The 12,556-nt window shown below is 45.0% G+C and overlaps 1 protein-coding gene across 1 annotated transcript in view; it reads left to right on the forward strand.

Annotated features, from left to right (window-relative positions):
- MUSK (muscle associated receptor tyrosine kinase) overlaps positions 1 to 12,556 on the forward strand; it is a 49,997-nt gene that overhangs the window by 22,850 nt on the left and 14,591 nt on the right. The window contains exons 6-11 of the mRNA XM_010163131.1: positions 1,007 to 1,013; positions 3,790 to 4,056; positions 8,577 to 8,752; positions 9,172 to 9,195; positions 11,653 to 11,741; positions 12,085 to 12,244. Coding sequence (XP_010161433.1) covers positions 1,007 to 1,013; positions 3,790 to 4,056; positions 8,577 to 8,752; positions 9,172 to 9,195; positions 11,653 to 11,741; positions 12,085 to 12,244 — 723 coding nt within the window. The remainder of the gene's footprint in view (positions 1 to 1,006; positions 1,014 to 3,789; positions 4,057 to 8,576; positions 8,753 to 9,171; positions 9,196 to 11,652; positions 11,742 to 12,084; positions 12,245 to 12,556) is intronic.

Genomic DNA, 12,556 nt, shown 5'->3' on the forward strand with positions numbered 1-12,556 from the left:
ATTTATCATGCCAAGAGAAAGGTAGCAGCTTGTTCCTTTCCTCTTGGTACAGGCAGGGAGGTTTAGTTAGAGGAAAAAGGAATCACCTGGGCCTCCAGACATGGGGTGGTAGCCCTGGTTCTGCTGTTAGTCAGGGATGCACCTGTCCCTCTGTGTGCCTCAGCTTCTACTCTGTTGAGAAAATAACCATGCCCTTTCTTACACTGGGCACTGAGACCTAGCAGCAAGCTCTGCCCCGTTAGACTCAGCACTTGGTACTGCTTTACACATCACCACTTTTAGCCCAATCAAGGCTCTGCCCCATGAAGCAGAGCTGCAAATGCAGTAGGGAGGACAGGTGCTTTAGGCTGGTGGGAGAAGCTGCACTGCCCTCCTCCAGGCTGCCTGTGCTCAGCCAGAGAGGAGAAGACTCCTGGACCTGAGCAGGGGCCTCCCTCAGCCTCCTCCCAGGTCCCGAGTGTCCCAGGACAGAGGTGTCCCAGTCCTTGGCTGATGCTCCGCATCTCCTCCCCATGCCAGTGAATCCCAGCTCCCTGCAGCACTGCAAATAGAGGTCATAGCTGTGTGCCTGTGCTGCTTGCCCAGCCCTGGTTCTTCCCATCTCTTACAGCTGCTACCTGCAGTAACTGGTGCATGGGTGACTTACACAGAGGATGTTATCTGCTGATTATATAGGACCCGAAGGATAAGGGTAGAGGTGTGGGTTTAGGGTGCAACTGTCCACCTCGGCCAGAATGGCATTCAACAACCCGCTTCTTCCTCCTCCTTCCTTTTCCCTGTATGGCGTCCAGTGTTGCCCAACATTTCTTCCCCACAAGAAGGTGAAAAATATGGACAGAATTTAGCTGCATCCTTTTCAGACAGCTTACAAGTCTCAGACACATTTCCTAGCATGGAAATCTTAACTCCCATATCTCAAAGGCGGCAATGAAGTGTCACTGATGTCTTTTCCATTTCTTCTTTCTCCTGGCTCATCACAATTCCTGGATCTGGTGCCTCCTGGCAGAATGGAGGTAAGAATGGCTTTCTGTGGCTCCCTGGGGGTTTTCTGTGGGCCAGGGTGGATAAGAATGATTAATCAAGGGGATATGGTCAATTTTTCTTGAATGAAGGGAGTGGGATTCTGGATGCCAAGCACGCAGATGAGGTTCGCCTGAAAGGGAACACTGAGCTTCTTTATACAGGCAAAATTGGCCAATGGGCCCAGGTAGATAAGGATGCTTCTGTATAATATCAAGCAAGCAGCGGATCACATATCATTAAGAGTGTTTAAAATACAGTAGTGAGCAGCATATTCTGGAGTAAATTCTGTTCACAGTTACACATCTGCAACTTCAGTGGCCTTTTACAGGCAAAAGCGTAACTGCAAGTTAAACTCCTGTCTGTACACAGATGATATTTTGGTTCAGTGATCACCAGATTGCGGCAAGAGAGGTTTAGATATTTGTTCCAGTCAGAGATATGGATGGATAAAGCCACTTGTATGTGATCAGACATGCACTTTTGCTTAGTATTTTTTTGAGTACAAAATTATTTGGTTGGCTTTTTCTTTTTTAGAGTCCTAGCATATTTCTACATGCTGCACTGTAGACTGGTCTGGAAGAAAAATGAGAAGGTTAGCCTGGGAGGAGGGCTGGGAGCTACTGGCCCTCAGGGCAAAGAGCAGAGGCTGAGAGAGTCTGAGCAAATGGTTTTGCCACTCTGCTGACAGAATCTCCCTGTGAAGGTCCTTTCCCCCCTCACAGGGGCTCGCAAGATTGATTCAGGAAGTTTGTAAGTGATTGAGTGACCCCCCGATGATGATGCCTTATGCCTTACACCTGCACCCATGTAGGCATGACAGGCATGGGAACAAGGATCAAATGCTCAGCCCTTCTGTCCCACAGTTGTTCTCAACATTTGCTGCACAAAATTCCTTTTCTGTGACAAGGTGTTGTAAGAAACACCTTGTTGCTGCTTCTCCATCGCAGCCTTGTCTGTGTCTCCCTGCAGGTTTTAAAAAAAGCAAGGAAACACAATATTAACACAGATGGCTCTTACCAGGCTGCTTCTGCAGCCCACTGAAATCAGCAGCACAGCTGCCCCATGCACACCTGTGCCCTCTTTTGCCTCTTGGGGAGCAGGAAGGACACACCTTTCAGATTAAACACAACCAGCATCATGAGGGAAATGTGAATAATGTGACTTTTGCCATGGCAAGGATGGTTCTAGCAGGGTGCTGGGGCAGTGTGGTGCTGTGGGGAAACCTGCTTAGTGCCAGGGAGATATCATGGGCTGTGGGACCGGTGCAGGATGCTCAGGCATCCCTGTGTCACATGAAGGGGTGTCGATGGAGGCTGCAGTGATACAGAATGTCACAGCATCATTGCTGTTTTGGTACTATCTCAAGGAACCAGTGCTTTCCTGTGTTATTTAGCCAATGTGATCTATAGGAAAAAATAATAATAATAAAGAAATTGACATTGAGCTCAAAGTCGTGCAGCTAAAGCAGGGCCAGAGAGTGTAATCTTCAGAGTCTGGCATTTGAAAGCTGAAATTTGGGCATCCTGTGCATATAACTCCAGCTTTCTGAAGAAAAAACAGCAAGAACCCCCAGGACTGATAATGGGTGATTATTTGGACCGGGAAAGAAATAAAAGGCAAAGATAGAAATAGCTCTGCTGGCTACTCCAAATGGCTGGCGTGTTGTGAGTTGAACTCCCTGACCCCAGTTAAACTGCCTGAATGAGCAGTGGGGACAGCTGCACCCAGCCCTCCTCCAGCCCTGATCTGGCCACCCACCCTCTGCAGGAGAGGCTGTTTTCCCAGGTTCCCCCCCTCAGGAAGGGCACTGCATCCCATGGGCTGCCTGAGCAGAGGGTGAATCCTCATCCACAGACCTTGCTGCTGTGGGGCAGCTGTGGGAGCTGCTGGGAGCACGGCTGACCTGTGCCTGCCCTCGTCCTGCTGTGCCCCTGTGATGGCCAGGGGGAAGAAGACATCCTGCTAGATGCAAAGAATTCATGAAAGATAAAGACACGACCTGCAGAGGAGCTGACCCTGCTGTGCTTTTTATTGCTCTGGCATAGCTCTGTCCCCAAGCTTTGTGGCAGGAGTTTGCAAAGTGGGAGGTATGGTGAAAAGAGGAGAGGGTGGACCTTGTAGGAAGCACCAGAAATAAAACTGCAGTCTTGTGCCTTCTTCTTGCCTGTGTCATCCACCTAAACTTGTGTGGAGGAGAGGCAGGGTCACAAGGGGTGCAGGAGCTGAGGATGGGCAGGCAGGAGCCTGGCTGGTCTGAACTTGTGAAGAATTTCCTGGCAGGTGTTGGGTGAGACTCACCTGGCTTCTGCTCCTCCAGTGCCTCCAAAATTAAAATGTTGCTAATCAGGAGAGAAAAAAATCCTGAGTTATCATAGATGTGCACCTACAGCATGGCTGATCTCTACTGCAGGGAAGCAGGAAAACAGAACATTTTCCCATTAGGGCCTGGGGGCAGGGTGAGGGGCCATGCTAGGTCACAGTTCTGCATGATTGCTCAGTCTTTTTGCCCCCTGATAATGCTAGCAACCCTCAACCAGAGCCTCAGCCTTCGAGCTTGCCAGGAGGGCCTTGTACTCATACCAGGGTTCCTTGCAGAAGTTTCATTTTCTGATGGTATTAGCTGTTTTTGGTGGTTATAACCATCTACACTGCCCTCTATTAGCCTTACACATGCTGCTTTACTCAGAAACAGAGCCTAAGCATCCCGGTCCTGCAGATGTTTAGGGCTGTGAGCTTATTGTGTGTGTATGCTCTTGTCCTCGACAGCAAGCTGTACAAGGGTGATGCAGGCTACTGCAGCACGTACAGAGGTGAGGTGTGTAGTGCTGTCTTGGCGAAGAATGCTCTTGTTTTCTTCAACTCCTCCTATGCTGACCCAGAGGAGACCCAAGAGCTGCTTGTGCACACTGCCTGGACTGAACTGAAAATGGTGAGTTCATTCTGCCAACCGGCTGCTGAGTCTCTGCTGTGTAACTACATCTTCCAGGAGTGCAATCCCTCGGGAGCTGGGCCAGCTCCAAAACCCGTATGCAGGTAAATTAAAAAAAACATGCTCATTGTTCATTTTGTGGGGATGTATAGGCAGCAGGGGAGTGGTGAGGGTCTGTCCAGACCTGCAGTAGCACTGAGTGAAAATGGGTCCTCTAGGTTTGCATGGGTTTTTTCCTTTGCTTTCTCCTCTGTACACACAAAGAAGACCTGATCCAGCTCTCACTGTGCTCATTGCTAGGGTGTGAACTGACTTTCAGGCCCAGATGTCTGTTATATCAGATTTGTAGCAGATAGTGCTGAAAAGAAATAGTCATTTGAATGACATAATTGATTTAACTAATTAACATATTATTATTTAAATCTTACTAGGTTAGTATGTACTCATTATTACTATAAAAAGTAATTGCTTGTTTGGAATTTTGACTGAATATGGTCACTGTGTGTGCAACAAATCTGGCCAAGGCAATACACTAATAATTCAGTACTTTCCACCACAATGAAGATGAAATGAAAAAAGATGACACTGGAGACACTGCCAGTGTAATTGCACCTGCTAAACCAAACCTCCCTTCTGGTCCTTGTATCCTTCCATATGCAGAGAAAAGTGCATTGAAACAGGGCTGGCAGGGACCCTGAGGAGTCCCAAGCATCTCCCACTACAGCTAATCCACTACTGACAGGTGTTTGTGCAACACATCTCAGTGACACAGACACTGCTCAGTCCCTGGGCAACCTCCTGAGCAGCCCATCCCTCATTGCTCCTTGTCCTCCCACCATGGCCACAGCGACAAGCTTCTTCCCTTCCTCTTTGCAATCTTTCCCAACTTCTCAGACTAGAATAAAGCAGTTTTTTCTAAGCTCTGCTCATAGCTCTTGCTTTGCTGGCCTCTGAAGCTTCTGCTCTTCATCTTTCCTTAAGCACTAAATACGTACAGCCTCCAGCTCAGGTTCTATTCGTGTTAGCTATAACAGAATGACGATTGCTTGGTGTGCCTTGCAGAGGACAGCCCCAAAGTCTCAGGGTGAAGCTTTCTTTTTTCCTAATATAACTGTGAGCCACAACTGATTCATGTCCATTTTCAGTGCCTGGAGGACTGTTGTCTGGTCATTAACCATTTCATGTTTGGGCAGCTGACATCCCTGCTGAAGTGCAGTACAGCACTGATCTCCTTCTCGAACCACATCTTAAAACAGATTATTCAGATTCGTGTTTGTCGGGAGAGCAGCCCCAACTCTAGTGTCTCAACTGAAATACAATTCTTCTCTGCACACATGGCAAGCTCTCTGCCAGCTGGAATTGGGCCAGATGTAGTCTACTGGCAATTATTTTTCCAGTTATGTAGAGGCTTTATAGGACAATCAGTAGCATGTTGTCTTTGTAATTTGGACCTTTCTGATTGTTCCTCCTTTAATATCCTCTCTAAAGCAGAGACATGGAGGAACATCCCAGTGAAAAGCTTCACAATATATTTTGTTCTCTATTGGGTGCCCATGCTGTTCACTCTTCCTCTGCCAGCACAGTAATGGTACATATCCTTCAAAAGAAGTGTATGTGCAAATATTCACAGATAATAATGAAACTTGCTTTTTGCTGGCATGCTCCTCCCTGTCGCCTTGTTCTTCTGCTCTTTGTCATTGTACCCTTTAGCACATGATCTCTGCCTGTTTTCAAGATGTGTGACAGTATTTATGTCTGAGCCACACATGCACAGTGCAATTGTCAGCTAAAGATTTTGCACAGTGCTCCATGAGGCATTTCAGTGAGATCTGGGTCTCACTTCATTGTCTTGTGCTCATAAGTGGCCCTGCAGGACAAGAACTTGTGGTGGTTTGACCAAAGACCTGCACTCCTGGGGCATTTCTGAAGTCAGAGTGATATAAATCAGCATAAATCTGAACTTGCTCTCGCGCTAACAGGCACAGCATTTGCAAATATGTCTAAATCTTAGCTGACTTGGCTGGCATCATCTTTCTTCAAATCAACCAGTCAATGTTACCTTTTTTTCCCTCCCTTTAATGATTTTTCCCTGTGATTTTAATGTAGATTTATATGTAGCTTTCTTCATTACAAGAGTGGTGGAACAGCAACCTTCTGTTTCCTTTTCCCAGAGCACATCAGCTGTACAACACTTCCTCCAAAGCCCTAACCCAATACTCCTTTTGACAGCTCAGACATCTAATACTTACTTCTGAACAGTTGAGACCTCTGGGGGCTTTTGAACAATTTTCACATGGTCTTGGTTATTTTCCAATTATCTTATCTGCATTTTACTGACAACTTTATACCTCTCTGCAGAAACTGGCTAGACTACACCAGTTTCAGCTGAAATACTCCATGAGTAAGAATTTAACTATCTCAGCAGCCAGAGAACACTCACAGTGTTTGAGAGACTTATTTTCCATTTTTTCTCTTCCCATGTCATTTTTAATGTTCATTTTCATTTGGAAGCTAGCTAGCAAGAATAACAATTGACAAGAAGACTGAATAAAGCTTTTATAAAAATAATCAGAGGGTAAAACAAGATGAAGTGAAACAGAAGAAAACAACATGGGAAAAATTTCACTTAATGTAGATGAAGCTGCAATTTGATTAAAATTAGAGTTTTACTGTTTTTAAGGGGAAGTGATATCTTGTCTCTTAATTCTTGATTATAAATGCCTTTTACCATTAGCTGCTTCTGTGATAGCAAAAGAAAAACCTTCAATTTCAGTTTCAACCACTGCTGATATGAAGTGATCAGGGTGCAGGGAACAGTCTTGTGTTGGGAAAGGTCTGATTTTGGTCAGGTCTGTGTGTCCTCACCTCCTCTTGAAGTCTTTTGTGGTCCCTAAAATGGTACTGGCCCACTTGTCCTCTTCTGCTGCTACTGTTCTTTGCCCATCTGTTTTTTACATGACATAAAATTTCTAATAATAATATGAAGTAATCTTTGCATATGATCTCATCAAGCTCTCGCCGCTCAGGATTAAGTGTTATAACAATGGTATGAACCCAGCTCGAGGAGACTGACCATCCCTCCCTCTGGCTGCCTCACCACCCTCCTGAGGTGGATTTGTGGGTGAAGATAACCTGCCTTTAATGCTGGACCAGGACTGCAGAAGAATGGTCTTTCTCATTTTGCTGTTGCACACTGAATAAGGGGCTTGTTTAAGGATGCTCGGGCTTCAGGAGTGAAGGCAGCTAATGCAGTCCAGATCTCCCAAGTGTTGGCCAGCGCTTCAAATTCAAGATTTTCTCATTTCCCTAGCTAAACATTTCTTTACTTCAGAAGGTCATTCCTGTTCCACGTGTTGTTTGACATAAAAAAGATAAATTACTCCATCTGGCTGCATTCTGGCTTTCAGGGAAGTGAGGAAGGAATAAACCAGCACTGGCTAAAACCAAGTATGGGGCAGATGATCTTTGATGACTTCAGCCTGCAGACTTGAAGGGCATCCATTGCTGTTTCAGAAAAGCTGCTGCTCTGGTAGAAATCCCAATTGCCTCTGTGCTTCAGGTGCTGAAACTCATGGCTCTTGCCAAAACTGTTGGCAGACTCTGAGTAAAGAAACTGCATCATCCCATCAGGTGACAAATTTGGCTAAAAACTTCACCACGGAACCCCAGCAATGCCGTTGTGCATCGCTGTGTCCTCTCCCACGCCTGCCAGCAGGTGTGCTGGTCAGGAAGGATGTGAATCTGCAAAGGACTTCAGCTGAGCTCAGAAAAAATAATCTGTGCACATGACCTCAAAGTTGGTTTTGTAACTCAGGCTCTCAAGAATGAGTACATAGATAAGCAAATCACTAATAAAATGACTAATATACAAACCCTGAAACTTTCCAGTATGGTACAGTTTTTGGTGCATTTCTGCCTTGGCCTTCTTCACAGACAGTTTCTGATCTAAGGAACATTTAAACATCCGAAGCACTTCTTGTCAGTGAATGTTTCACATCATTATGGAGGCCATACATTAGGTAGGAGAGAGTCAGGTGTCTTGTTTTACCAGGCACTGTAAAGCTTTTGCTGCGGACAGCTGACAGGTAAAAAGGCGACTAAAACGTGTCTGTGGAGAAACAAAGAAAATTGGATGGGTGGTTCTTTAAAGTTGATTAAAAATACAGGCAAATATTTATTTTAAGAAGATTGAGAATAGCAGCTCACCTCCTGTCTTTAACAGATGACACTTTAATATACGATTTATAGAAGATGGGTGAGATTTTCAGAACATACTGAAAAATGCTAAGAAAACTCCCAGGTGTGATGTTTGTTAGTAGAAGATGGCAATAAATCTGTAGGAAAAGATGGGAACAAATTCCTCACAGACTGTGATGTATGTTGTGTTTTGAGCATAACCCTGCTTCATTAAAAATGTAGATTTGTGGTTTCCTAAAGGAAGCTGTTATATTTTATACAGATTTTCCTTTATGGTTTATGAGCCAGACAGATTGGCTTAAAGAAGTGTAGCCCCATTAATTAATTTCTCTCAGCCTACATAACCTCTGCACGCCACTGCTAAGTGCAGCCATTGTTATCAAGCCATTGACTGCTGTATTTCACTGTTTTTTGCAAAATGATGTAGAGAGAATTGCCTTGCTGTAAAGGATCTCTACTGCTTTAAGGAATGGCTCTCAATGGAGGAAAACTCTCAGAAGGGGATTTACAAGCCCGGGCTGATGCTGCTCACTCTTCCCGAATGCAACAGGCTGCCCAGCCTGCACCAGGACCCCAGCGCCTGCACCCACATCCCTTTCTTTGGTAAGGTGACACATGCTGCCTGTTGTCCGGAGAGCTGTCTTCTCAGTGAGGGAGTAGGGAAGGATGCAATCTGTAATTTACAACTCAAGTAAAGCTGATGGCGGGTACTGTCCTGTCAGTGCCTGTGCACTGTGCTGTGACAGCAACATCAGCTGTTTACCTGACTTGTCTGACTGGGGTGTGGGAAAAATCCCTCAAGTAAAAAAAGCCTGGCTTATTATTGAGAAGGTCATAACAACCTCATTGCCAAAATCAATCTTAATGATGGCAAAACTGCCGTTCAGGTGCCTTCGCAAAGAAACGAGCCTCTTAAGCACTGCTGAGAGGGAACTTTTTCCTATAGCATGCTCCTAAGCAAGCACCCAGTTAGATCGCATCCTAGACAACCTCTCCTTACATCTTGTCTTTTCTTTTTACAGATTTTAAAGAGGAGAATATAACCAGTAAGTACACTGCTCCAGGCTCTGTGTTTCTAGAGGTGGGCATGATATTTGTTGAGGATGCAGCTTGCACAGCATTTTTGTGTTTTGCTCTGGCTGGCTGGATTCAAGTTATTACTGGGGAATGCCTGAGCTTTCATATCTGAGGCATGAGGAAACACATTTCCAACTCTTTAGGGCTTGAGGAGAATGTGAGCTGGTAACTCTTGAATGTGATTAGAGAGGCATGGTGCTTTTAGGTAGTACCTTCCCCTCCAGCTGCTCCCCCTTCTTTCTACCCATTGCTTCTGATTTTGATTTACCCATATTTAGTATTTCTGATATTACTATTGAGCTAATCCCAGCCTTACATGCTGTTACTGACATGGTTAGATATGTCAGGCTGGCCTTGCAAGACCTCATTACCCCAAAGGGCCCATTGCTCTTCTCCAACGCTTACAACTTTCACAGTATTTTCCCAGGGCGGCATTGCACAGATGTCCACTATTTGATAATGAACCAGGGAGACATAACAGTAACATTTTAGTGATATTTCCCCCACTTTTTTAGTTTAGAGTCACTGTTTTGTGCACAAAGGTTTGGGTAGCATGAACTGAACTGTTTTCTAGCTTGTCTATCAAAGTTATTCATTAAAGCCCAGTGGGACCACCTTTATTTTTCCTTCCTTCCTCATTATAGCAAGATCATGTATGAGAGCATCTACATTTTCCAGACCACCAAGGACCCAGGAGTTCTTCCTTAGTGTTGCTGTTGCTCCTAAAGCTCTCCACATCGCTCCTCTAAGGTGTTGCACTGATGTTTATTTCAGATCTGTGCAGAAGTTTTTTTCATGTTGGTTACTAGCTCAGTGATGGGGCAGGTTTCAGGCATTGCTTTCCTTGCTTTTGAACACGAGGCATTTAAAATGCTGGGCTCAGACACACAGCTGTGTTCTAGGGCAGCCTAAAGAAGATTTTACACCTCTGCAGAGCTACAGGTGCTGGTTGTGTCCAGGCTACTAGCTTGTTGCTGTCAAAGAAGTCCAAGTTAGAGCATTTTACTTTACATTTGTGATGGGCTAAGTGAACTCATGAAGTCCATGGCCATTCCTACACTGAAGTGTTTGCATACCTTGGGCTACAGGAACTTGATGCTGTGTTTGAGCTTACTCACTTGGAGCAAACACTGTCATGGTGATGTTTCTGCCTCCCCATGTGTAGTGCCTAGTGAAAGTTCAGAAAGCTAAGGGTCTATAAAAGACCCATAACTGCAATTCTGAGTGCAGTGGGTGATGCAAGAAGAAAAGAGCAGATCATCGTCATCCTGATGCATTTACTATGTTCCTCCTACAGAAGAAATAGGATAATCTGTGAGGCTAAATTAAAACACATATCCTTTGTCTCAAACTTGGATCAAAAGTTATACAAAGCTTTCATGAAGCTGAAAAAGAGTTGCTTAAACATTTTTTAGAACAGGTTAGGTTTTCTCCAGTTTTTCTGAGCTGCAAATTTAAGAACACAATAGAAAATAAAATTATGACAAGACTGTTTGCTGGCTTGTTAAATTATTTAACAAGGTTAGATGCCATCAACTGGAATGTTAACCCCTGGTCAGCAGGTTTTAAGTAAGCTAGCATGTGTAACTGTGTAAGGCTGCATCTCCTTTGTTGTCTTCCTGCTTCTTGGATTACACCAGCATGCATCGAAGTCTCCTATGAGGATAGGTGGTGTCTACATTTATGTTTTGGGAACATATTACTGCAGTAAAAATCCTCTCATGATTTTATGCTTAAATTTTCTGCAGCTGGAGTAAGCCTTGTGTATGGGAAATGAACTACACGTTCTTCATTATAAGGAATGTTATTTCATACTGATATTATTCCTTCAGATCTGTAGTTGCCTTCAGTGTGTGGTTTCCATGCATGCTGGAAACCACAGGATACTTCCAAACATTCAGACTAAGACAACAAGCACTGTACAGAGGCAGAAAAGAGGGATACAACCATGGGACCTCTGCTACCTACTCCAGGAGTGTGGGTGTCTTCCTCTTAGCGCCCCTGTGAGAGTGCAGGCTGGGAATCATGCAACCAGTGCTGCAGTTTGCTTTCTGCCTTGGCTTGATGTGGGTGGTTTCACTGTGGTTCTGTTCAGCACTTTCAGTGCTGTGAACTGGGAAGATGCAGTGCAACCATCGCAGGTGCATGGCCCGTTTTCTCCATCTGGAAGAGCTCCTGTTCCTTTTTTGGAGTTTTACCAGATTTGATCTTGTATATTGAGCTCAAAATCCATTTAAGTGCAAACAGGAGGCTAAGCAGTTCCCTGCCTGTAGTTGTCTGGTCCTTTTATTGGCTTCAGATCTGCTGCTGATTGCCACGTGCTCTCATGTAACAACATGAAGTTTACTTGTGTTGAGTCACCGCTGCAGAACATGGTCTCAGATGCCTTGACCCCATGTGTTGTTTTGTTTTTTTTTTCACCTCAGGAACTTGCTACAGTGGCAATGGCCAGTTTTACCAGGGCTGGGCCAACGTCACAGCCTCCGGCATTCCCTGCCAGAAGTGGAGTGACCAGGTGCGCATCACTGTGAGACCGACCGAACTGAGAGCCATGCTCAAGGCCTTCTTTTCTAAAGGGTTTCCCAGAGCCAGGCAGCTCAGTCCCAGTGGAAGGACTGAGCAGGGAACAGGTTGCCTTCATTTTTGAATTCACTGGTGTTTCACATCCTCTTCGTATTTTAATCTGCAAGTTTCCCTTCTTGTGGCAAGATGTGTTCTCTGTCATTCTGGCAGGCTACTGAAAGGCTGTTTTACCTCTGCCTTTCTTTACTCCTTTGGGTTTTGGGGGGTTTTTTTGTTCTAATACCAGCAGGAAAAATTATACTGAAACAATAATCTATTTTGTTTCCCCCTCCAAGGCTCCCCACTTGCACAGGAGGACTCCTCAGGTTTTCCCTGAGCTGTCTCACGCTGAGAATTACTGCCGCAATCCAGGAGGTGAGAATGAACGTCCCTGGTGCTACACAAAAGACCCATCTGTGACCTGGGAATACTGCAGCGTGTCTCCCTGTGGAGATGGTAGGTAATGGCAATTTATGATTTCTACCACTGTGGCTGTTTTGGGGCCACGCAAAGTTGCATCCTGAGCACTCACAGCTGCACTGATCTGTTCTGTCTTCTGGATTTGGCCAGTCCTTGTTCTTCTCACAGATTCACTCAGCATTTTTAAATAGAAGGTGTAACATGCACCTTGAAGATGGGAAAATTAAGACAGGCAAATTGAGCACCTTGCCCCACATTATATTAAAGCCAAAGGATGAAATAATTTTTTCTGTGGTATTATGAGAAGTGGATTTGCCATTGTGGTGGTTTCATCCTTTTGGTTTGCAG

Source organism: Antrostomus carolinensis, unplaced genomic scaffold (assembly GCF_000700745.2).
Source record: "Antrostomus carolinensis isolate BGI_N321 unplaced genomic scaffold, ASM70074v2 scaffold20632, whole genome shotgun sequence".
NCBI lineage: Eukaryota > Metazoa > Chordata > Aves > Caprimulgiformes > Caprimulgidae > Antrostomus > Antrostomus carolinensis.